Source organism: Orycteropus afer, unplaced genomic scaffold (genome assembly GCF_000298275.1).
Source record: "Orycteropus afer afer isolate SDZICR_OR568_19922 unplaced genomic scaffold, OryAfe1.0 scaffold00023, whole genome shotgun sequence".
NCBI classification, from domain to species: Eukaryota; Metazoa; Chordata; class Mammalia; order Tubulidentata; family Orycteropodidae; genus Orycteropus; species Orycteropus afer.
The window spans coordinates 10,140,396-10,168,341 of record NW_006921610.1 but is presented as its reverse complement, the minus strand read 5'-3'; the positions used below and the strand labels follow the sequence as shown (position 1 = coordinate 10,168,341).

At 34.9% G+C, this 27,946-nt stretch overlaps 1 protein-coding gene across 1 annotated transcript in view; it reads left to right on the top strand.

The window, feature by feature from the left end:
• MBD5 (methyl-CpG binding domain protein 5) overlaps positions 1-27,946 on the top strand; it is a 92,945-nt gene that overhangs the window by 2,112 nt on the left and 62,887 nt on the right. The window contains exons 2-6 of the mRNA XM_042783656.1: positions 1,781-1,883; positions 2,999-3,179; positions 8,209-10,320; positions 23,461-24,486; positions 26,291-26,502. Of these exons, the coding sequence (XP_042639590.1) occupies positions 1,781-1,883; positions 2,999-3,179; positions 8,209-10,320; positions 23,461-24,486; positions 26,291-26,502 (3,634 nt within the window). The remainder of the gene's footprint in view (positions 1-1,780; positions 1,884-2,998; positions 3,180-8,208; positions 10,321-23,460; positions 24,487-26,290; positions 26,503-27,946) is intronic.

Here is a 27,946-nt window from a genome sequence, read left to right as displayed (position 1 = left end):
TCCTCCTATAGCTCCCATCTCAATGTTCAGTGTGTTTGTAATTTTTAAGTTAGTCTCCAACTGCTTCTGCCTCGGGGTGGCATTGAGGCTACACATTACATTTCCCACCTGCTTCCACTTTACTAAGCTTTGTGCCGTGAGACTTATAACTATATTTTACATTAATTATTACTCTCCAAAGTTAATTAAAGAGCTACAACTGAAGGAAAGTACCCAACTGCCTGATTGCGAAGAGGAAGTATTTTTAAAGTGTCTTAAGCAGAGTACTGTAATAGAATTCAAGAATTCTTGTGTTCAGTTTAATTTTACAATTAAATTCCCCTAAGACTCAGTCCCTATACCTTCAGCTATAAAATGTTGGGCTGTTTCTTTCACAAAACTCATGAATTCTTCACATGAAAATCATGAAGATGCTGTTTGGCAACAAAATTAACAAGACCTCCTGAAACATTTTATTGCCCCACTTTGCTATGATGAAACTCAGATCTATAATATAGAGAGTTCTTTTTCTTTACATATCATCTATGAAAAAAAAAAAAAACAGTGTAGGAAATGAATAAATGATTTGACAAAGTTGAGAATTTTAGTTTCCACTTTCTATATACATAAATCACTTAGATGAGTGTCCTAAAACAAAATACAAATGACATTTAAAGCTGGTTCATCTGATACAAAACTCATTGTTTTTAAGAAACCACTACCCCCAGCAGTGTAATGCATCAATATCCATCAATATGGATATGGATGTCTATGGAGAATATTACTTCTGCATGAATTTAATCAAAAGGCTTAAATGAAGGTTTTTGTAAGTAGTCATGAATAAAAGATACTTTCAAAGGTATGTAATAGTTTTCAAAACATTATATGATGAAGTAAAATCAATGTATTAATAATTAAAGACCTAAAATTCAAATTGTCCATATTAAACTAAACACCATTGTAAATAAATCAAAAGCATATGTCATCTGAATTTTAGTACCTAAAATTCACATATCATGCTGCCTTTTGTGACTGGAAGAGGAATAACACAGAGAACACCTACCCATTTACTAGCCAGGAGCCGGCAGAGTGTATTTTTGCTGCCTAAAACTTATTTCCTCAAAAATTCCCATCCTTTGTAAACTCTACTTGGCTCTAGTCTCCTTCACTATGAACTTTGGCTTCACAGTATAATTTGAGTTGGGCCATACTGACCTGTTCGTATTCAGAGTAATATAGGGATGAAGGGAGAAAAAGAAAAGAAAGCTGTTTTTACATAGGGTCAACTTGGTTCTGGACTCCAAGATTAAAAAGGAGGAACTTGTTTGGTCCAACTTCTATAGACTTACTGACTCTTTAGTTTGACTCCCAATTGTTCCTCAATTTCACTTTTTCCTCAAACAGTTTAAAATGAGATCTTTCCGTTTTAAATGGTCATGATTACTTTTGTGTAGTTGTTGCTTTTTTGCTTGCTAGAAACTGTCCTTTCTTCAGACATAGCACCAGCCTTCCTGAATAACATTTCCCCCCTTTATAGTCCACTCTTATTGTTCAAAACATTTTATTTAATTTTCTATGAAGATCTGTTTTTTTTTTTTCTGAGAAATATTTTAGTTCAAAAGAAGGATGTGTAGTGTTAGAGGCTATAATTTAGTAGCTAACATACTATTGAAAAAGAAAATTATTTTCTCTAGTAGAAAAATATCCTGTGAAGGACAGTAAGACTATAAATTATGCCTTTTTTCATATATTATGTGCAGTCAGAATTATTTCCTGATGCTTTCTTAAACTATTTTTACAGTCCCAGTGGGTCTTTGTTATCTTGCTTGGAGCAGGTTAAAACATACCTGCTTACTGACGGAACATGCAAGTGTGGCTTGGAGTGTCCTCTTATCCTTCCCAAGGTAACTGTTTCACAAAAGATCTATCAGCAGTTTTTTTCTTTTGTTTTGGGATCTTTTTGTTGTTGTTGTTATGTGTTTAATTTGTATACTTTTTCATGTGGCATTTTATTTTTCTTTACTTCTCCAATCATGTATGCAATTTAAATCTTTACCTAATTAGCAACTTTTGCATGCCTTAAAAGATTGTGGAAATAGTTCCAATCCAAGAGCCATTTTCAAAGGTGACAAACCCATATTTATATTAAATATTTCATTAGAACCAGTTTTGCATCTTTTTACTAGAGCTGTATCCTCTGCGTTTAAATAGTACAAAATTTTCTTTTACAGCTATAACTCCTCAAATCTGCAATGTTATTTTTAGTGCTGGTATTGGTAGTAGTGTTTTTTTATCTGTAGTAAATCTTTATAAAATCTCAAAACTTAATCCTCACAGCTAAAACATGAAACTGTTTTACTCCTATACCATGTAAAAAGTAGAATAATTTTTAATAGCAATATGTTATTTACTAAAATAATGGGGTCATTGCTCTCTGAGGGTCTATTATAGTACTGTATTGGAACTAAATATTAGTAGACAACTTTTTTCTTTTTTTCTTGTATGTCACCTTACTCCAAAAAAAGAAAAAAAAAAAGGATTTAAAGCATCTTATATGTGCAGTAAGAAATATTTTTTTTTAAGTAGAGAAATTCTTGAATTCAGAGTGAAAATATATAATGTAATAACAGTAATAGAATAAGATCAAAGAAAAATTTGGCATGGAGAGATACTATATTTTTGTTTTTCAAACTATATTACATCAGTTTTTATACTGTTTTAACATGAGGAAGTATGTAAAATTATAAACATTATAAGATACTGTATCTTTCCATATGTGTATCTTAGCTCCCTAGAATTAGGATAGTTTTAGTTACTTTGCTACTAGAAGTCTTGAGCAGAAATATGTATTAAGTTATATAAAGTTGCTTTTCTTAAATTTCAAAACTTGAAAAGGTTTTTATTCAGATTTATGGCCTCATCTGTGCACAATGATCTTTTGTTTGTTAATTGAAGGAAAGGATCTTTTCATTAAATGTTTTAGCAGATATATTTTAAACAAAGACTGTATTTTTTCCAGGTGTTTAACTTTGATCCTGGAGCTGCTGTGAAACAGAGAACTGCAGAAGATGTTAAAGCAGATGAAGATGTCACAAAGCTATGCATACATAAAAGAAAGATCATTGCAGTGGCCACACTTCATAAAAGCATGGAAGCCCCACATCCTTCCCTGGTGCTCACCAGCCCTGGAGGAGGAACAAGTAAGTAATATTGTGGAGGGTTCAGGAATTCCGCTCCCTTACTGCTTTCCTAGAGAAGGAATCATTAGAAAGTATTTGCCAAACATTTTCCCTTCCTACTTTTCAAACACGCACAATGCTTTTGAAGTTCTGTGTGGTCTATCATTTTATTAAAAATAGCAAATTAGTTCTGCAAAACTACCATGAGTCTGTTTCCCAAAATCTCCTGTCCAGATCATCTAGTTTAAAAAAGCAGAATAAACACTAATTAGCACAATAAAATGCTATACAGATGTTTCAATATTGCTTTTTAAAAAACAAATGTAGCCTTCTCTCTTAGTGTTGGAATTGGAATATGTGGTATCAAGTCCTCAAATGCAACATAGCAGTAATGTTGTCAGGAACTAGAAGCCTGATGCTTTAACTCATTTAATAGTTACTTATTGAACACCTACTAAACAGAAATCTCTTTGCTAGGAACTTTTTATACTTTCCCCCAAAACACACACATACTTTTTTTAAAAAACAATTTTCAAAACTGCAAAAAAGTTCTGATTATACTTGATTGAGTACCCATGTACTCTTCACCGAGATTCAACAGTGCACTTTCGTTATGCTTGCTTCCCTCATCCCTCCTGTACCTCTTTTCTTTTTTTTTTTTTTTTTTTGAGAAGTTGCAGATTCTGTGAATTCTTCCGCAAATAGTTCAGCACACAAGAATATCTCATACATAATCATAATATAATTGTCACATTCAGAAAATTTTACATTGATAGATTATTATCTAATATACAAATCATATTTAAATTTCTTCAATTGTCTTAATAATGTCCTATATCACTTTTTTTAAAATCCAATGTTTGTTTTAATCTAGGATGCAAAGGTTGTGCATTGCATTTAGTTGTTGTTGCATTTCTTTAATCCAGATCAGCCCAGCCTTTTTCGGTCTTTCATGAATTGACATTTTTTTTAATATTCCAGGCCAGTTTTGCAGGATGTTTCTCAATTTGGATTTACCTGATTGTTCCTCACATTTATATTCAGGTATATATGTATATGTATGTTATACACACACACACACACACACATACACTTTTGATAGGAATGCATAGGTGATGTGTTTATCAGGAGAGACGTAATGTTAATCTGTTCCATACTGATGATTATTTGGTTAAGGTTATGCCCATCTGATTTCTCCATCATTGAGATACTATTTTCCTTTTATGATTAATTTGTAATCTGTGGAATTATACTTTGTGATTGAGAAACTTCTTTTAAGGGCTAGAATACGAACTCCTTCTAAAATATTACAGTCTAGTTAACACTTGAGTAGGAATGCAAGGTCAAACATTGCTAAGCAAAAATCATTTGTTTATGTGTGGTAAGTTATATTGTTCTCTGAAATACTGAAAAATAAGGATGATAAATATAACCTGTAGTGATCAGAGAAGACTGTATGGCAGAACCGTGATTTGAACCAGCACTGGGAAATAGTAAAGTTTAGACGTATGAGGGGAATAGGAAAATTTTTATCCGGAATGGGTATAATATAAGTATAGCATAATTAAGGGATGATGTGGGAACTAATCTGACTTAAGTGAAAGATTAAACCTGCATGTGTAAATCAGGGCCAAATTATTGAGAGCCTTGTATGCAAAGAAGAGTAGTTTGTGATATCATACAGATTCACACTTACTACTCATGTGAACAGGGCAGGGAGAGACAGATTTGACAGTATAAGCATACAGCTGCTAGCCAATAACCTTCTAAACTTTAACAGGAATACTCAGAAAAATGCTCCACTAATGTATATAAGAAAAAAATCTCTCAGGAAACCTTTTTTTGTTTTTTTTCCAATGAGCTACATTTTTATAAATAAAAAATATAATAACAATTTAAAGTATAGTTAATAAATTATTTTAAATTGACCATTACCCTGCCACTTTGATGTATAACTGTTGTTTTTTTTCGCATTACCTTGCACCTGTGTGTGCACATACTCCTTTTCCTGCTGCTGTTCTCACTTCATAATATGACATAATTTTATCAGTTTTTACAGTCTCCTTATTGCCATTTTAATGACCGTAGCAGAATCTTCTAGGTTCTTTGTCATAATTGTAAATACAGGTTTGATACTTAAAGGTAAATATTTAACTACTAGTACCAATGTAATAGGTACATCTCCATCCCCTTTAAGCTTATACACATTGATGGATTAATTGCTACTCTTTACTTAGCTTCAGACATAACATTTTTTAAGATTTCTTAATTTTAAAATATATTATCATGTGCTTGAGAATTAAATAATGAAAACTTCAAAAAAAAACCTCATAATTTTAACCTCTCTTTACTTTACATTCATAAATCCATGTTTGTTGTTGTTGTTATGTGCTGTCAAGTCAGACCCGACTCACAGCGACCCCTCCTTGGGTTTCCGAGGCAGTATCACTATGGAAGTAGATTGCCCAAGCTTCCTTCTGAGGAGTGGCTTGTGGGTTTGAATCGCCAGCCTTCTGGTTAACAGTCAAGTGCCTTAGGCACTACGCTACCAGAGCTCCCAAATACATATTTAGTTTCTGTTTATTCTTTCGAAAAGTCTCCTTAAATATACGTGAAAGCACTAGCTGGGTGCTGAGCATTTACATTTGCTGACTCTATATACTTTAGTTCCTAGCTGTAACATAAACTCAACCTGTCTTTTGTTCCTCTTATTTTAAAGATGGTAACCATTTTCCCCAGATATGGAAGAAATCCTTTCCACAGCTAATTTCTAAATTCTATTAGTTGAATATAAAAAATGTTAATGTCTATATTTTTAATCAATGAGTTGCAGATAACTAAATATATAAACACATTAATACCCATGAAAAGATACAAGTCAGTGGTTTTATTACTAAAGATATCAGTCAATTTCATGATAAGGCTAATAACATTAATATAGTTATGTTCTTACTATATGTCAAGCACAATGCCCCAAATATTTTTTGCATATTATTTCTTTAATTACAAACTTTAAAAAAAATCTGTTTAACAAGAAAATCAGCTTCAGTTTAATGTATCTGGTGCAATTGTCTTCTACTGTTGACTCTCAACTTTTCATATATTGTAATCCAGAAATCACTCTATCAAAGAATCTGCACTCCACCACACTAGACAGAGAAAGCCCACATTTCCACAAAAAACATATGTTCACTGCATTCTCTTATGACTTGAATGCATCCTACTTAGACTTCTGTGTACCCCAGATTGAGAACTCCTGTCTTAGAAATTGTTAGGATACGATTTGACCTGTTTACTATCTAGCAGGTAGGAGAAGTATATTTATCTTAAATATGTAATCATGCATTTAAATAAATATACCTCTAGTTGTCAGTGGGAGCTCTGGTGGCATAGTGCCTAAGACATTTGACTGCTATAACCAGAAGGCTAGTGGTTCAAATCCGCCAGCCACTCCTTGGAAGAAATATTGGGCAATCTATTTCTGTAGAGATACCACCTTGGAAACCCAAGAAGGGGTCACTATGAGTCAGATCCGACTTGAGGGCAGTGAGTTTGGTTTGGTTTGGCTGATTGTAAATAAATTTAAGTATAACCAAACCAAACCCACTGCCATTGAGTCGATTCTGACTCACAGCAACCCCCATAGGGCTTCCAAGGCTGTAAATCTTTACAGAAGTAGATTACCTCATCTTCCTCCTGCAGAGCAACTGGTGGGTTTGAACCATCTACCTTCTGGTTAGCAGCCAAATGCCTTACCTACTGCACCACCAAAACTCTTGAATTTAAGCATTCTTGCTAATATTTTGCAGGTCACAGAATGAGGATGACAAATATGTAGCATGAATCATGCCACTCTCATCTCCTGTGCCTGTATTAGACATGTTGGCATTTTCTTATGGAACCTAGCTACAGCCCAGCATCCTTTTCAACACAGCTCTCTAAGCAGCCACTCCCAATTGATGAGAATTGGCATATGAAATGAATTTTATTTGCCATCCCTGTTTTAAAAGACATAACTTTATAAAATAACAGAACATCCTTGGAGGCTAGAAAACTTAAACTTAGAATTCCAACATGATAAAGTGAAAATTCTATATGATGAGCCAGCTTTCTTTTGTTGCCTGTATTCTGTCTGATCTCCACAAGAACTGAAAGGATTCCAAAAAGTTGAGGAGAGAGAAATGTATTCATGTAAAAAGAGAATACTCAATTGGAACCTAGTAATGAAGGATTTAGCACCCTGATTAAATTTTGCTTGAGAATTCTAGCCTAATAAAAGAATTGCAATATTTTACCTAAATTGATTGGCTAAGGCTCTTTTTACAGTAATTATTAATTAAAGGCAAATAAGTTACAGTGTTATAGACATGATGTAAAGCTAAGCATGATCACAATATCACTGCATTTTCTGTTGTTACCACTCTCGTTATAAAAGATTTAGAATCTCACTCACTTCACAAAAATTAAAACTCTATTGCTCTCACAGTGAAAAATCTTGGGATAAATAACAGTTAATTGTAGCTGTCCTGAGTGGTTTCAGCTGAGTAACAGAAACATTTAGAGAGGACAGATTTTCTGGTACAGTGGAAATTTATTTAAATCAGCCAAGAAAATATTATGCCATACAGATTACAATTTTCTATTGTAACTGTGTTCTTAAAAAAATCAACAAGGCAACATCACCATTCTCATCTAAGCTATCAATCTTCATTTTGCATATTCTAAATATTATTAGAATGGCTAATGTCAGTATCTACTGATTTTAACCCCCATCCTTTCTTAACAGATAAGAGACAGTTATTAAGAAGCAGTTATTAAGAGCCTTTGATCAGCTATAAGAGATAGATATATGTGCATTTTTTACATTGAAATTTAATATAGAATGCAGAATATCTTTAATTGCGTGGAGTCACAGCTGCTATTGGCATACTTGTTTCCAGATTCCATCCTTCCTCTTCCTTCTTTATTTCCTTCTTTCCTTGCCTCACTAACACACATACACAAAACAATTGAAGCTATTAACTGATTTTTTTTTTCTCTTTCGTATCAGATGCACCTCCAGTAGTACCTTCTCGAGCGGCAACTCCAAGATCAGTAAGAAACAAGTCTCATGAAGGAATTACAAATTCTGTAATGCCCGATTGTAAGCATCCTTTCAAGTTAATGATTGGATCATCAAATGCCATGGGAAGGTTGTATGTACAAGAACTGCCTGGGAGCCAGCAACAGGAACTCCACCCTGTCTGCCCCCGGCAGAGATTGGGCAGCAGTGAACATGGACAGAAATCTCCATACCGTGGCAGCCTTGGCGGCCTGCCCAGCCCGGCATCATCAGGATCCCAGATATATGGAGATGGCTCAATCTCTCCAAGGACTGATCCACTTGGAAGCCCTGATGTTTTCACAAGAAACAATCCTGGTTTTCATGGAGCTCCCAATTCTAGCCCTATTCACCTGAATAGGACTCCACTCTCTCCACCTTCAGTAATGCTACATGGTTCTCCCGTACAGTCATCGTGCGCAATGGCTGGAAGGACTAATATACCTCTTTCCCCAACCTTGACTACAAAGAGTCCAGTAATGAAAAAACCAATGTGTAATTTTTCAACTAATATGGAAATACCACGAGCAATGTTCCACCACAAACCACCCCAAGGCCCACCACCCCCTCCTCCACCTTCTTGTGCTCTTCAAAAAAAGCCATTAACATCAGAGAAAGATCCACTTGGCATTCTTGACCCTATTCCTAGTAAACCAGTGAATCAGAACCCTGTTATCATTAATCCAACCAATTTCCATTCAAATGTCCACTCTCAGGTACCTGTGATGAATGTAAGCATGCCTCCTGCTGTTGTTCCTTTGCCAAGTAATCTCCCTTTGCCAACTGTAAAACCTGGTCACATGAATCATGGGAGTCATGTACAAAGAGTTCAGCATTCAGCTTCAACCTCCCTGTCCCCTTCTCCAGTGACATCCCCAGTGCACATGATGGGTACTGGAATTGGAAGGATTGAGGCATCCCCCCAAAGATCACGTTCATCTTCCACGTCATCAGATCATGGAAATTTCATGATGCCACCTGTAGGACCCCAGGCCACTTGTAGTGGTATTAAGGTTCCACCCAGGTCACCAAGGTCAACAATAGGGTCCCCACGACCATCAATGCCATCAAGCCCTTCTACCAAGTCCGATGGATATCATCAGTACAAGGATATCCCTAATTCATTAATTGCTGGAATGAGTAATGTACTAAATACCCCAAGCAGTGCAGCTTTTTCTACTGCATCTGCCGGAAGTGGTTCTGTAAAGAGTCAGCCTGGTTTGCTGGGAATGCCTTTAAATCAGATCTTGAACCAGCACAATGCTGCCTCCTTTCCAGCAAGTAGTTTACTCTCAGCAGCAGCCAAAGCACAGCTAGCAAATCAAAACAAACTTGCTGGTAACAACAGTAGCAGCAGTAGCAATTCTGGAGCTGTTGCCGGCAGTGGCAACACTGAAGGACATAGCACTTTAAACACCATGTTCCCTCCTACTGCCAACATGCTTCTCCCAACAGGTGAAGGGCAAAGTGGTCGAGCAGCACTAAGAGATAAGCTGATGTCTCAGCAAAAAGACTCAATGCGGAAAAGAAAACAGCCACCTACCACAGTGTTGAGCTTGCTCAGACAGTCTCAAGTGGATAGTTCTGCGGTTCCTAAACCTGGGCCCGACTTGCTAAGGAAGCAGGGTCAGGGTTCATTTCCCATCAGTTCAATGTCTCAGTTACTTCACTTGAGTAGCAATAGTACCCCAGTTTGTGGGGGCTCAAATACTGCTTTGCCTTGCTCTGCTAACCAGCTGCATTTTACAGATCCCAATATGAACTCCAGTGTTCTTCAGAATTCACTGACACAGAACATACCTTTAAGAGGGGAAGCCGTGCACTGCCACAATGCAAACACTAACTTTGTTCACAGTAACAGTCCAGTCCCAAACCACCATCTTGCAGGTTTAATAAATCAGATTCAGGCTAGCGGGAACTGTGGGATGCTCAGTCAGTCGGGCATGGCTTTAGGAAATTCATTACATCCCAATCCACCTCAGTCAAGAATTTCAACGTCCTCCACTCCAGTGATACCAAACAGCATTGTTAGCAGCTATAATCAAACAAGTTCTGAAGCAGGTATGGTTTTATTAGAAAAAAGTACCCAAAGGTACTAAACTTTTCTATGTTTTTTTTTTTTGATTTGTACCAAAATATTTATTATGGTAAGAGATGATCTTTTCCCCATTGTGAATTTCTCATCATTTCTTTAGTATTTATAATTTTATTTACAGAACTGTAGGTGTTTGTCTATTAGAAAGAATGACAGCCAAGGGGATTCCATGTGTTTCTGTTATTTGTTGTCAATCTGTCATTGTGCACGTTGTTTGACTTTCAGTTTGTTATATTCATTGGACTTTAAATGGCAAAAGAAGCCATAGAAGGCAGGGTTTCCTGGTTTCTGAGACATGTGTTTGGTTGATGCCAATATAAAAGCCGTTTCTCTAGCCTTGCTTATATTCAAGTAAATGAATCTCATCTTGGAAAACCCAAAAAGGCAAAAATAAATGGATTTTTTTTTTTGCTGCTGACCAGAAATAAATAGGTGAATGGATAGGAAAAGGTAACTAGAAGTTGTATGAAGTAGAAAGCTGTCTTCTAATATTTTCTTATCCTAGTTTGCTATTCGTTACTATTATTTGCTTGAGAATATTTTAAAAAAATGGATATTGGCTACTCCCTTTATAAAAAATAATAATAATTTAAGTTTTCTAATAAAAAAGGCTTGAAAACATGATTTCCAGAATTTTTGATTTTGGAATTATTTTAGAATTTTTCTTACAGAACTGAACAATCATTTTTATTGACATTAAGGTTTTGAACTCAAATTTATTGTATTTCTTCATCCACTATTAATGAAATAAACAAATTTATTTGAAAGTAAGCACATTAGGAAAAAAATAACTGTTTTTGTGCAATAGAGTCCCCAGAAATGTTATAAAGAAACTGTAAAGAAGCACTAAAGAAGTAGTCATTGAGGCATCAGAAAATTTGACCCTGAAAACATTAGAAAGTAGACCCCAAACTCAACACTAATGATTTGAGAGATTTGTGAGAAATGACAGGAGGAAATAAAAGGCAGTGGTAGAGAGAATATTATTCAGATATGACAACAGCGGGCTTTAAAAACCAGATTGCTGCTGGAGATGAGAAAACTGCTGATGCTTTTAATAATAAGCTATTGTATACATCAGTACAGAGTATGATACCACCATCCTGGAAAAGCATTATAACCTACATATCCTTTGTTTCTAATCTGAAATCAAGTGTTTTCCTTCCTAGTGTTGCCATTTGTATCTACCATCCTCTACAGCTTCTGTTATATGTTATGTTGTGATATTAGTATTGAATGAAGAACTGTCCAGTCTTCTTAAAGACCTCTTGTGTTAAAAGAATATAAGGTTTAGAAGATATTTTAAATGATTAGTGCCTTCTTGATATTCTTATTATAAGGACATATCATGGAACTTCATTTTTTTGTTTAACAGGATACTTATGCCATAAGGGGCTTCCAGTTTTTCCCAGGCTCATCTTCATTTTTAGATAATTCCATACAAATGAAAGTGTAAGCATGTGCATTTAGCAAATCAAAGTTACATAAAGGCAATAACTATTTAAAAAACACCTTATTTATTGAGCATACCTTCAATCATTTAGATGAGACAGTGTTAGTCTCATTATATCTTTAGATTTTAATATCCCTTACCTCAACTTACTTCGTTTCAGGTCTAAATTTTTATGTGCAAAGTGTGTGTATTTTTTTAATGATGTATTTTATTTTAGTTCATTTATAATGGAAAAGAGCAACATTTATTTATATTCTTGTTTCTTCCAGTTGTCAAGTTTAGACTTATGTATACCCTTGTACATTTTTTTCTTGTTCCATACATTTCTGTAAAATATCTGACCTGGACTGTCAGTGCTGGGGGTGTCAAAACACACAGGTTGAAATTTTATTAATATAAGAAAAGTGTTAGCATATAAATAGCTAGAGTAGATGTCTAATAATGATATGGATGTGGCCAATCATGTGTAAGCTAACAAGAAGCATATGCTTAATAAAAGTCTAGGTCAGTAAGAGTTTTAAAAATATTAAACCTAATAAAATTAAATACTGTAGGTCTGATGTGTAACTGGTTATGAAAATGGATAGATTTACTAATTAATGTGACTCTTTGATGAGCTAAATATTGAAGAGGTTTCTAATACCATTTTTCTTTGTCATGTGTACTAAACTGTGACAACTGAGTATACTGTCATTGTAATTGCCTAGCCTAAGTATCTATTTACACTGACATTTATTCACCCATCAAGTAATCACATAGCATGAAGGTTGGCATTCAGAGTGAGACAACAGACGATAGTCACAGCTGTCCCTTAAGTTTCCGTGCATACCAATTAGACATTAGAAGGAAAGCCCATCTTATTCCTAAAATGTTGGTTATACCTATCCTTGAGTACCTATTATGTGCAGGTGATTTACCTATATTATTTCTAACTTGTACAGCTTTCCAAAGTAAAAGGCTTAATTGTCCCCATTTTACAGATGAAGAAACTGAGCCTCTGAGCCCCTGAGGCCTTAAAAATAGCTGCCGAGGTCACACATAATTGAATCGGAGTTTAAACCCAGGTTCACCTGAGTCTAAAATCTATTTTCTTCCTGGCTGCATAATTCCCCTCATCTAAAACAGTTAACTAAAACTCTATTTTTTTTTTTACTTTCAAAATCTTTTTAAATGTTAAACATATAGTGAATTAAAGCTCATTGATGCATGTTAGAAGCCACATTTGTAACTTTTTGATACATTTTTAGTTATTGACAAAAGTCGGTTATTGCTGCCTTCTCTCTTTGGACTCTGATTATTTTTATCAATGCAGTTGAAATGTCCAGAATATCAAGAGAACTGCCCCCTTCTTGTGAATCACATTTGGTAACCTTTGTTTTAATGAGCTGCTTTCACCTCACTTACTCAAATAAGAGTGGGTTTCCTAGTAGGTATCATGCAATAGACCTTTGAAAAAGGAGACTTTGCAGATGTTAGTCATGCCATTCCAAGCATGATGGCATGGAGAAGCCAAGCCGAAAGAGACACACATGTAGTATGGTCCATCTCCAGCCTGTCTTTCAAAGATGAGGCTACTGAACCCAAAAGGGTCTATAATTGTGATTCCAGAGCCTGGACAAAACTCTGATGACCTTCTGCCCAATCCAGTATCTTTTTCTACTTTCCCAAGGAGCAGCTCAAAAATAACATTATATAAGACATTAATTAAGATGAGAAATCCTTGCTCAAAATACTTAATTTGATTGGTAATTTACTTTCAAAGATTTATTTTAAAGAGATTTTTCCAACTTAAATAATCCAAATACTAATTTTTAGGCCTATATGTGAGTTCCATGGGACACATTTTAAATGCATTGTGCAAATACAAGTATGAAAATTGGAGGCAATGATAGAAACACAAGGAGATAAAAGAGGAAATTCTTAGAAAATGTTTCTAAAACTAAAGAATATATAAACTTTCACTAATTCAGTTTAATGTTTCCAAATTGCCATTCCACTAAAGCTCTCTAAATACTGCATTATAAAGTTTTCAGATTTCTATTAGCCTTTCCAATATCAAATTACAAGTTTAATATTTTCGTACAACAGATTTAGAAACTGACCACTTGGATACTTGATGACATTCCTCAAGTTATAAAGCAAAGCTGTGGTGGATTTGGCAACCAAACCCCAAAGTTCCTGAATCTTAGTCCAGATATTCAAACTGCTAAATGCAGGTATGTTCTGGAAATCTGTCAGTAGTATACACTTAAAGCAACTTGCAGTTTTTTAAGAGAGTCAAATTTCAGCATTTAAGTGGCTCCAGCACATACCCTGTACTACTCTAGTTTGGGGAGGAATCCAAAATCAAGTGCCCTTGCCTGGCAAACTTCATCAGGCCCCACACTTCCTTGGGCCTCTAAATAACTGCCTGCCTATTCACTCTATAACAAAAACAAACATGCCAGTAACCCAGGCTTCTGCAAGGGACCTAGACGTTGCCAGTGTCTTTGTACCACAACCCATCCCTTCTGTGGCCTTGTAGTTTTTCACAATTTCCAAAGAGGAAAAAAAAAAAAAAAAGATTTAGACCATCCTGTTAATCAACAGCTGACCCCTGTTGTTAGGTGCCATCAAGTCAGTGTTAACTCACAGCATCTGGTGTGAGAGTCAAACTCCCCATAGGGCTTTCCTGGCCCTTATCTTTATAGAAGCAGATCGCCAGATGCTTTTCCTGCAGAGCAGCTGGCTGGGTTCGAATCATTAACCTTCTGGTTAGCAGCAAGCGCAATTGACCCCTACACTCCTCCAATATGTAGTCGTTAAATACAATTTAACTTTTTCATTTTAAAATGCTTTTTCTAATTCCTACTTTTTTCTAATAAAAAGCATTTAATCATCTCTTATAAGCACATGAAAAAATAATCCTTTGAAGGGGCAGAGTATAAATTTGTACTAGAAGGAAAAAATAATTGAAACGTTTGCCTTAACTTTTAAAGATACACATTGACTAACAAGAATATAAATAAACCTAAGAATAAATATATGTTCATGGATATTTATATGTATTTTTTAAAACTATGGGGGGGGATTTCTTTCAGCACAAAATGCATTTCATTGAAACTCAGGATAACCATTGATGTGGTAGGTATATGAATATGAAATAATGAGACCACAAAAGAATACTGTGGATAAAAGATTGCAAAGTAGTAAGTTTGCCTGTTTGTTTTTTCTGTATATTAACCTCATTCGAGCTTGTATTACATTTAATACACTGGGAATGTGCCAATAAAGAAAAGAAAGGAGATTTTCATCCCCTCCATTTCCTAGTTGAGACTACAAATGCAGAAAGATCACAGGATGACCATGACCAAGGGTGGGTTTTACTGTGTAGATTATCCCTCTCAGGATATGAGGAATTTGTCCAAGAATAATCCTCCAGTCTTACATAGACGAATATAGAGTGAAGAAAGATGTAGAGGCTTCTGGAAGGTTGTAACTGAATGAATATGTAACAGTTACCGTTGAAACTTTTCCACCCAGTTTTAAGTGCCCATGTTTTATCCCCAGTTGATGCTCAAGTTTTCTAGGTGAAAAGTTGCCCTCTGTTCTCATTTTTAAACCAAACACCAAAACTGAACTTCCCCACAATATTAAATTCTTGATTGTGTGATAAGAATCTATGTCTATTCTTTTCATTCAATTTTTGCAAAATGAGCCATTTCTTCTTTGCTGTAAGATATTTTTACTACAGTTTCTTGTGGTTTTAAAAAGGTTTCCTAATTGCAGGGTTACACCAACTTATTTTGTTTCAGATTCCAGGTTTAATGTTTACTTGTATACAAAAGAAGAATTTAAAATATATTTGATTTTTGACATTGAATCTGTGTAATCGAAGGCATAAGAGAATTCAGAAGTGGTATAATGTTTGCTGATTCAGTCGTCTATTTTTCACCTTTCAAGAAATAAATTGCCCCAGTGTGTAAATTGGGAGAATGTTATTTCATTCCAATACACAAAACCAATATACTTACAAAGTAACTAGATTTCCTTCCATTCTCTAGGAGATGAGAAGCCCTGCTGATGCAGTGAGTGGTTCAGTGCTCAGCTGCTGACTGAAAGGTCAGCAGTTCAAACCCACCAGCCCCTTCACGGGAGAATGATGTGGCAGTCTTCTTTCATAAAGATTACAACCTTCAAAACCTATGGGGCAGTTCTATTCTGTCCTATAAGGTTGCTATGAGGGGAAGTCCACCCAACAGCAATGGGTTCGGTTTAGTTTTTCTCTAGGAGATACCTAAGCTATTATCCACTAAAATCAAGTGGTATGAAAATGTGTAAGCAGCTTCTAAAAGTCCTCAGATTCTAGGAACATTAACTCTACAAAAAATTGACTTATTGAAAATAATATTAAAAAATATTTCTGTGGTGTCATCAAAATGGATTTCATTTCCACATGCATGTAAGCATTAAATAAATCAAATAACAAATAATTTTCTTCCCTCCTAAGAACTTACATCAAGTAACATTAATGCCAACCCAGCAAAGAATAAAAATTATATTCTAAGAGGTATATTTCTTGCAAATTCAAAGTAACAACTCAAGTTTTTACACATTTAAAGTGGAACTAGCCAACAGAACTCTAAGGAGTTAATGATGTACTCCTGGGGTGGAACTAGTCCACAGACGTTCAGAGTATCTATGCAAGACATGGATATGAGTACAGGGACAGGGTATTCCTCACATATATCCTAGAGCAGGGCCTCCACAAGGATACCTTTCATACTGTAGTATAAACGGGCACCACGGAGCACAACTCCATAGACTACTCCCAGCGGAGTTGAGCAACTCAGAGGCCTGGTCCTAAAGCAGTGTTTTTTAATCTGTTTTTTACTTCTTCCCACAGTAAAAAAAAAAAAAATTACCTTACAATCCAGTAGAGATACATGTTTTTAATGTATAATTGAAATAAAAGTTTCATGAAAAATACCTATTATATGTGATGCATTCTGATATTTTCTGTACCATTTTATCTTTTCCTATCTTACTCTATCCTTTTTTTTTTCTTTTAATGACAGTCATAACCCACTGAAATGCTTTTATCATCTGCTAACCGGATTCATGAATATAAATAGTGGGAATAGTTTGCACAAAATAATACGCTAGATATGTAATGTGCTGTATATATTCTATTTGGTTTATTTAAAAAATACTTGTTGGGGCCTACTAAATTGATTTCACAGCTGAGTAATAGATCTCAACACTGCCTTGGAACATTCAGGAGATGATTCAGCAAATATTCATTGAGCACATAGTATATGCTAGGCACTGTTCTAGCATAAAACAGTGGATGGAACAGTGAACAATGGCAGGATACAAAGTTAACCATAGTAACAATCTAGAAACTCAGCATTCTCTACTCACTAAACAAATTAATGAACATTCACACATTTTAATCATTACTTTACTGGATGTTTAGAGAACAGCAATACTACCAAACAAGAAACTTCTTTTTTTAAGATTTGATTCCTCACAATAAATACTAAGAAAAATTTGATAAAAGAAGTATTGGGGGAGGGGACTTTAAAACTTGAGTCAGTAGTGAAAATCGCAACCATTTTTATTCCACCTTTTTCAGAATAATTCCGCATATGTAATGGAAGCAAAGCATGATCAATAGCAAAAAGAAAATTCATGTCTCTATTTTCTGACTCCATTGCCACCGTAGGACTAGCTTTGACACCATCATAATGGCTCAGACATCATATTCCACAATTCCAGCTGCATCCCCTCTAAGTAGCCCCTATTTGTGCCCAGGGATTTATCTCTATTTCTGACCAATGAATGCGATTTAAGAATTTACACAAACATCCAGTGCAGGGAGATAGACATTCAAATATTTTCGTAAATCTACACTACCATACCTTGTTACTAAGGCTTTAGAAAATAATGTCTCGGAAGATCTAGATATCTCATAAAAATTATTTCAATTTATTATTTTTTAAATCAATCTTTTAAATATAGAGGAAGAATTTCACCATTTTCATCAGAATGAAAAGGGAATTATGTTTATTAGACTGAATAGGCCATGATATTTTCTTTTGCCTCTAGAAGCATTCATTTTTATTAAGGATTACCATCAACCTTGTTTGCAGTTAAAGTACACTTACCAAAGCAAATGATAAAGGTCAAAAATGGTGAGGGGTTACCTTCTATATGAATCATTTCTTGAATTTCATGGATAAAAATCAGTATTTGGGGCATATTGATTTTCTTGCATAAAGTAGTGTTCATTCAAAATTGGAGATAAAGATCAAACTGGTATCAGGACATTTTAGAAACATTGCTGGTCTATTTGCTCTCATATACATACAAAGACATGTAACAATATTAATATTTAAGAGCCAGCCACATAAAAGCTTAGCATAGGTGAACAATGACTTTTTTCTAAGAGTAGTGATGACCAGGAAGAAGAGAAACAAATCCAAAGTTACAATCTATCCATGTTTTGAAGAACAATTTATAAAAGAAGACAGATAAAGCATCTGAAGAATTAAATTACTAATAGGAAAATATCCTAGAAATTTTCACTGCTGCTATTTCTGTATACACACACATATACATATGCACACCGTAAATGGTACAAGTGTTCAAAGAGTACTATTCATATCTGGAAAACTACTCACTGGGCAAGTTATCATTGTCATTTCCTCACTGTACTACTCCATCTCAATCTCTTATTGGGGGTCCAGGCACATGATCTCTCACCAGAAAAGTTGAGTTGAGTGACTTTACAGTCTTCGCTCCTTCTTTAAAAAAGCAAGAGACAGAAAAATTATGCCAATTTATGGTGCTGCTGGCTGGTGCAAAATCATTTTTTCCAGTTAAAAGATTTCTCCAACTTCCTAACTTGTTCCAAGCTCCCAACTCTTGTTTTGGTTACTTAAACTGCTAAATGCTTAGTGAATTACTTGCTTTTAAAAATTTTAGTAACTGTCCCCTTTTTTAGATTAAGCACAAAAAACATCTTGGCTGCAAAAAGAAAAACTCAACTTCAACAAGACATTTTTTCCTTCGTGCTTTAACAGATCATACGGTTTTTATGCAGAGCTGTGAAGTAGGTCCACCAGAGTACCTATTAAAGGGTAGGTGGTTCAGAAGTAAGCAATCTTCAATTTCCCCCCAGCTACAAAAATTCAGGATCTACTTCTTTGAAAAACCCCAAGCATTCATGAATGACTTTAAGAACTCCGAGTACTTTGTAGTGAACCCCTCCATTTCTGTAAGGTAACTGGAACTCCCTGGAATTTCTGGGAGCCTTCTAAAGTAACTTGTCAGATTCTAGCCATGGTCTCCTTTCTAGTGTCCTTTTATCTTCTCGCATTAGGCTGATAGACTGAAGAGGCAGATTTTTTACTCCCCATAAAGAGGTGTTAACTCTCTCCCTTTCTACGCACATATACATACATACACAGACACTCAGAATTAGATCATCTCATTTCTAGAATTTGAGTGCAAGTTTTATGATCTTAAGAGATTCATTCAACTAACATTTTTTTTTATGCCATCCACATATCAGAAACTGTATTAGCTCTTGGAAATACAGAGGGAAATAAGAAATGACCTTTTAATGGTTTAGAAAGATAATTTCAGGTTTGACCATGGTTGACTATGGCAGCAGGTTTAACCATGAGATAGGAGTGGGGTGAGTGAAAAAACAGCAGATGACCTTTTCAGCTGTACTTATTTGGAGAAGCAGGACTCTACTATGCTTTCTGTTATGGACTGAGTTCTGTCTCACAAAATATGTCTTATGAATCCTAACCTCTATGCCTGTGGTTATAATCCCATTTGGAAATGGGTTGTCTTTGTTATTATGTTAATGAAGCAGGATTAATGTAAAGTATATCTTGACTCACTCTCTTGAGATATGGGAAGAGATTAAACAAGGGAGCAGAGAGAGAAACGGGGTATGATAGATGCCAAGACACATGGAGATCTCCAAGGAATCAGGAAGCAGAAGCTGAAGAGACAAGGACCTTCCTCCAGAGCCAACAGAGAAAGCCTTCTGTAGAGCCAGCACCCTGAATTTGGACTTCTAGCCTCCTAAACTGTGAGAAAATAAATTTCTGTTTGTTAAAGCCACCCACTTGTGGTATTTCTACTACAATAGCATTAGATAACAAAGACATTTCATACACTTTAATATCTCCTTTTTTTTCTTTTAAATCACTTGGATTCTACTTAGAAGCCTTTTCAGTCTCTTTCTGTCTATTTTTCATCTCTCATATCCCGAGCTGAATGTTACCCCTGTGTAGTTTTTTTGACACCTTGAGTTATATAATTGTACCCTTGTTACACACCTGTCTTAGCAAACTGCATTATAGTTATATGAACTAATATATGAGAAGAGCTTTAAAGTTGCCTGGCTTATACTAAGCTCTTAATAAGTATCTGAGAGAAAAAGAAAACGAGATTTATGTATTTATCATATTCCTAAACTCTTGAATTTGTGTAAGAAAAAGCATTGTTTTTTAATATTCATATTACCACTTCTAAATCATTGGCAAGCAAAGTATACCTGTTTGTTAAATTGATTTGTTTGAAAATTAGGGGGGAAATACACATTTTAATCTATATATTACCTTTAAGCTTGTGGTATTTGCCACCTTGTTTGTAAGGCAAAAACACACTCAGAATGACTATGTTTTCTTCCTCATTATTCCTCAAAAATATCTAGATTATTTTCAAATAATTTTGTCACAAAATGGCTACTTTCTTGGATCCTGAATAAGGATGTTTGTTGGTTGCAAATGAAAGATAATAAAAAATAATAACCTCTAAGGAAAACTTTCATTTACAAAACCTTGCCATGTACACACTAGAGCATTTTGAAAATGCCCTGACTCTGGTTAGAGAAATGGTGATCTGAACATTTAAATATGTCATTATTATTTAACAGATAGGAAAAATGCCAGCAATAGTGATTACTAGTAAATAAGACTTTTTATTAGCTCATTTTAGAAGATGGTTTTTGAATGCAAATAATGCACAGTACCTATTTATGGAAATAGCAGCAAGATTTAAAAAGCAGTGAAATGTTTAAGGCATTGATTGTTTTATAGCAAATCGGAATTAATATTTAAAGAATTGTATACCATATGCCTGCTTCAGCATTTGGTATGTCTTTTTACCCTGTCTGCTCTTTGTGAGCATAGTCATTATTCCATGATAATATTTCATAAATATTTATATATTTTCAAAGATCATTTTTTAAAAATCTCATTCTTTAAATGAAATGCTGAGAGCTCACTTAAAAAAAAAAAAATCATGACAGCTGAGAAAAATTAGAAAGCTTTGCTGTAGAGATATTCTATAAGAAATGAGTATTCTGATTTATTCTTACACACCCTTATTACTATTATTACACTACCACTATTACCTACAACTACTAATGACAATAATAATCATGATATCGATCATTCCTTTTATTTGTATGGACTTTTCATATTACAGACCTTTCACTTCTGTAATTTTGATTCCACAATCATGCCAATGATGGAGTTTTTCCTAAGGAAAGAATTCAAGGGAAGGAAAATATGTTTGGGAAGATGTTCATCCCTGTGTTATATATAATGATGAAAATATCAAAATATGAATGCTAGAATTGTTCAATAAATATGGTCAATCCATATGCTACAATATTAAAAATATAAATCAAATTCTATATATCAAAAAGGAGAGATGTTTGTGTCATTTTGTTAGGTGAAAAAAGGAAAAATGTAAAATTATATCTGTACTACAATTACAACTGAAAAAATGTGTGTGTATTTGGACAAATTCATGGTGGTAACATGGACAAATAGTGTGTTATGATGGCATAGTATAATAGTATATTCTTTGAATTATTTTAGATTTTCAGTGACACTGCAGTTGTTCATCTTGTAATATTTATGTTTGATATTTAATAATAAATCGAATGCATATTTTTAATAATAATAACAAAATATTTATCAAATATATGTGTTATATAAAACAATGCATCTCTGTGGGGGAAGACCTTTTATGAGAAGAAGATTGTTGTTAGTTGCCATCAGGTTGATTCCAACTTAAGAAGACCCCATGTGTAGAGAGTAGAATTGCTCCACAGGCCTTTTAAAACTAACCTTTCAGAAGCAGATTGGCAAGTATGTCTCCCAAGGCACCAGCTTGAACCACCAACCTTTCAGCTAGTGGTTGAATGCTTAACCATTTGTGCCACCCAGGGCTTCCTTTTAATGGAATGTGATTCTCACCACCACCTCCCCCTGTTGTGCATCTGGATTCCCAAGGGAGACTTTAAAGGATTCTGCTGCTCAAGGTGCACCCTGAGATGAGTTTTAGCTTGCCTGGGCTGGAGTAAAGTTCAGGCATTAATATTTTTTCAAAGTTCTCCAGGTAATTCTTTCATGGGCTGAAAACCACTAAAACCACTGTAACAATTGAGACTTCATATTTTAAATAATAATTTCCTTGATTTCCATATCTAGCATAAGACTTTTAAGAATATAAGCTTTATAAAAATGTCACTAATTTGGATGAAGACAGGTGTGATTTAAGGAATCATGAGTACAAAGTATCTTTATACTACACAGTGACACAAATTTTTAAATAATGATAATACAGTGTTGGTGAGAGAAATGAACACTCACGTACTGCTTATAGGAATATAAATTGAATATTGATCAACTTTGCTGGAGGCAGTTTGACAATAAGTATCCAAAGCTTTTAATATATGTAAGCCTTTTGTCCCTGGAATTCCACTTTAAAAAATTATCTTTAGCAAATCATCAGGCAAACTGACAAAGATGTGTTAAAAAAAATATTTATCAGTGTATTGGTTACAATAGTAAAAGACTGGAAGCAGTCAAAATATCTACCACTGAGAGTTGATTGGATTATGACATATCTATACATGATACTACTAAAATGGTTCTATAGTTGTATGTGAGTTAACATAGAAAGATATTCATAATATATTGATAAAAGAAAAAGTTACAAAACAACATTTATAGTATGGTTCCATTTTTTTTTAAAGTAACATATATTTGTAATATATGTATATATGTATGCATATGCTTAAACATATCTATGGAGAAAGCCCAGGAAACAATATATCAAAATGTTAATAGTTGTTAAAAGGTATTTTTTCAATTATACTTTTATGCATGTTCTAGTTTTGTTTTTGGTAGTTGTTCTTTTTGTTAAACGTTGTTCCACTAAGAACAGGTACTGGTTTTCTAAACAAAGACCAAAGACTTCTTAAAACATGAAGAAAAAGAAAAATTTGAAAAATGAAGCTCGTTAATTTTATTTATCAATTTGAACAAACAAAAAGATTCCCCATCTTGAACTTATACAGCTGTGAAAATCAAGCTATTAGATAATTAGCAAGAGTTATCTCTTAAAATGCTAAAGTTCTTAAGTATATTTATTTTACAGTAGATTAAAAATTATAAACTTGTCCCATTAACAGATGTCAAATCATCTCTGATTACGATTAACCTAGTTAAAATTGACAAAGGTGCCATGTAACTAATTTCAATGGATCTCAATTCACTTTTATAGGGTAGTCTTCCTTAATATCCATAATTAATAAGTATGGTATTTTGTTGTTGTTGTTGTTGTTTTCTAGGCTGTTCAGGACCATCATCCTCCATAGCCATAGCTGGCACCAGTCATCCTGCCATTACAAAGACAACATCTGTTCTTCAAGATGGCGTCATAGTCACCACCGCAGCTGGAAACCCACTGCAGAGTCAGCTGCCCATTGGGAGTGATTTTCCTTTTGTTGGCCAGGAGCACGCACTTCATTTTCCATCCAACAGCACGTCCAACAACCATCTTCCACACCCCTTGAACCCCAGCCTCCTCAATTCTCTACCTATCTCTTTGCCAGTGAATCAACAGCATCTCCTAAACCAGAATCTATTAAATATCCTGCAGCCTTCAGCAGGAGAAGGCAAGTCTGAGATCAACCTCCACCCTTTAGGTTTTCTCAACCCGAATGTAAACGCTGCTTTAGCTTTTCTCTCCAGTGACATGGATGGGCAGGTATTACAGCCTGTTCACTTTCAGCTCTTAGCAGCCCTGCTTCCGAACCAAGCCCAAGCAGCTGCAATGCTTCCCCTGCCATCTTTCAATCTGACCATCTCAGATCTTTTGCAACAGCAAAATACCCCTTTACCCTCATTAACACAGATGACAGCCCCACCAGACCATTTGCCAAGCAATCAGTCAGAGAACAGCCGAGCTGAGACCCTTTTAACCAGCCCCCTGGGGAATTCTTTACCAAGCTTTGCAGGCAGTGACACTACTTTTAACCCCCTGTTCCTCCCAGCTGTCACTGGGGCCTCAGGATTAATGGCCTTGAATCCCCAGCTGTTGGGAGGTGTCCTGAACTCGGCATCGGCCAACACGGCTAATCATCCAGAGGTTTCCATAGCAACCTCCTCCCAGGCAACCACTACCACAACCACTACATCATCAGCAGTGGCAGCACTGACTGTCTCAACACTTGGTGGGACAGCAGTGGTGTCAATGGCAGAAACATTGCTGAATATATCTAATAATGCTGGGAATACACCTGGTCCAGCTAAACTCAACAGTAACTCTGTGGTGCCACAGCTACTTAACCCTCTACTGGGGACAGGTCTGTTTGGTAAGTGAAATATTTTCACAAATTTTTACAAAAGAAAAGTTTTTCTAATTCTATTTTCTCCTTTTTTAAAACTCCATTTTGTCACACTTTTTAAAAATGTTTTTGTTATGTCACAGCTTGCTTAAGGAACTAAATATAATAACGACACCCACACACAATCATAGTTATACGAACATGAGGATGACTTTTTCCTTTTCCTTATTTCAGCAATACTAAATATCATTTTAATCTGCTTTCTCTTACCTTCTAATTCTGATGCCACCTAAACCTAACCTACCCATCATTCTCTTAAGCCAAGTAGAGTCTTATTTTTCAAATAATAAAGCACAGGTACATCTAACAGATAACTGTTTGATTTGAATTTTAGTTGGTGTGGCATCACAGGGTTAATATGAGCAGCTGCACTGTGGATGGAAACACTTTGAAGAAATGTGTTCCAGGTGAACCCTTAATAAACAAAACTAAATGCTTATCCAGCAAAATAAGAAGCAAGGCATGAAAACACTCAGAGTTAAAACTTGACCAAGTTCAAGGAAACAGACAGCCCCAATAGCTGCTGCTAAAAGATTTGCTCAGATAGGATTATTCTTTAGACCTCTGTGGCTTAAAAACAGTCATTCATTTAACTGTCACAAAAAGTTAGACAGTAATGTCAAGTATATTCAGCTGACTAATGCAGGAAACCATGTATGTAAATTATAGGGATAGTGTCCTTAAATCCTGGAAAGTGGTCAAGGGGATCTTCAGTATATTAAAAATTATAACAATTATGTTTCCTGACTTTGTGGAAATCTTTATAATAATTACATCTGTTTACATTTAAATCAATTAAATGTGAAAAATATTTACAGGCCTACATATTTAAAGTTTCCGGACAGATTCTATGGCGTTATTCTCAATATAATTTCACTGTAATTTTAAAATAATTTAAAATTTTAAATATAAATTTAATTTTTAATCTTATCTGATTATGTAATAGTTCTTTTTAATGATTATGAAATTTGAACTTAAATTTTACTTAAAAATATGACACAAATGTAAACTAGGTGTTTTTTTTATTGTATTGTTAGCCTTCTTTACAGTTTCAATATTAGGTGACCAATCTTTACTTCAAAACAAGATATATATTTCTAGCACAAGTCTCTAAAATTGTTTTATGTTGATGTGGCTTGAGAACTAAAATTTTTAAACAAAACCTGATCAGGCCTACTCATTTTAATCATCTGGTTAAAGACTTAATACTTGCTAAAACATTTTAGATCTAATTTCAACTTTTAATTGTAGGTACACTGACAAAAATCATTTCAAAGAATCATATAATATCCTATAATACTGAAGCTCAATATATAACGATTAGCTTGTGGATTTATCAACAGCTAAGTAGTTTCTCCTTGGTGTAAAATCAGAAAACTAATTATAAATGATAAAACTACTCTTTCCTTACTACTTAGTAAAACTTTAGGAGCCCTGGTGGAATGGCAGTTAAGCATTCAGCTGCTAACTGGAAGGTTAGCGGTTCAAACCCACCAGCTGCTCCGCGGGAGAAAGATGTGGCAGTCTGCTTCCATAAAGATTGACAGCCTTGGAAACCCTATGGAGAAGTTCTATTCTGACCTATAAGAGTTGCTGTGAATTGGATATGACTCAATGACAGTGAGTTAGTAAAACTCTGAGGAGAAAAAAAAGAACTACCCACATAATTCTAGCTTTTAGTTTTTGTTTCAGGAATCCTCAGTTACAAAGATAAGGCATAGGATCTCTGAAGAATCACACTGACTTATGTTTTATGCTTTTCAAACTACAGGTGACATGTCATCAATAAACAATACTTTGAATAACCATCACCTAACTCATCTACAGTCGCTGTTAAACAACAATCAGATGTTTCCTCCAAATCAGCAACAGCAGCAGCAGCTTCTCCAGGGGTACCAGAATCTCCAGGCATTTCAAGGACAGTCCACAATGCCTTCTCCAGCAAACAATAACCCCATGGCTTGTCTGTTTCAGAACTTCCAGGTACTGTCCTTTCCTGGGTTAATGTTCAGGCGTATCTTGTTTTATTGTACTTTGCTTTATTGAGCTTTGCAAATACTGTGTTTTTTTACAAATTAAGGTGGCAGCTCTGCATCGGGCAAGTCTATTTTGGTAATACTCACAGTGATTCAAACTTTTTTGATAACGTTATTGCACACTTAATAGAGTAAAGTATAGTATAAACATAACTTTTATATGCACTGGGAAACCAAAAAATTTGTGTGACTCGCTTTATTGCGATACTCACTTTCTTGCAGTGGTCTGGAACTGAAACTGCAATATCTCCAAGGTATGCTTGTAGTAGGAAACAATGTCTGAATTTGTTTAAACATTTAATTTGAGTAAAGGAGACAAAGAAGGAGGAGGGTATGTCCCCTTTCACTTCTACTTACTGTTTCTGGATAATGAGCATTGTTAAACCTTTTGTGTGAAGGTTATTTTATTTTGTCTGAAGAATCTCAGTAGTCTTTTGGGAGCTATTGGTAAATAACTGTTGGTAAACTGAGCATTTACCTTCTTAAACCCTTTTGTGACTTTCCACTGCTGTCATGATTAAGGCCCACATTCTTAGCACATGCACCTGGCCTTGCACAGTCTGGCCCTAGCTTCCTGTCTAGCCTCTGCTCTCACCACTCTCCCCCTGCCTTCAGCCATATGGCCTTTCTTTAGTTCTACAAACTGAGAAAGTTCCTGAGTAAGACTACAGACCTAGATGGAGAAATTAACACTAAATAAATATAAGAAGAAAATACATTTTAAAAAATATAATCTTGGCATGGAGAAGATTGTTTAAGCAAGCCATAAAACCATGAAGTCAAAAGGAAATAGAGTTGAAACAGAACTTTTATATCACTCTATGATAAAGGATATTCTAAACAAAGACAAGTGGCAGACTGGGAGAAAATATTTGTGTTGCACATAATAAAGAATTAACATCCATAATATAAACAGAGCTCCTGCAGATCAGAAAGAAAATGATAATTGGCTAGAAAAATGAGCAATAGATATGAACAGACATTTCATCAAAAAAGAAAGATAAATAATTAATAAACATAATAAAAGAGTTATACAAATTATAATACTAATGTATCCATCATATTAATGATACCCATTGCTGACAAGAGTGTAGGTAAATGGATTCTCTGAGATATATTATTGGTCTGGTCTGATTGTGTGCTAGCACAGTCCTTTTGGAGGACAATTTCTTAGTATATTAGGTTTTTAAATATACATATACTTTGACCAGCAGTTCAATACTTCAGTATTTATTTTAAGGAATTCTTCACAAGTGAACAAAAAAGCACATACCGAAATATTCATTACAGCATTATTGGTAGTATCAAAAATTAGAAACCACTAGTTTTTGGTTCTGGGAGCTCTGGTAGCATAGTGCCTAAGGCACTTGACTGCTAACCAGAAGGCTGGC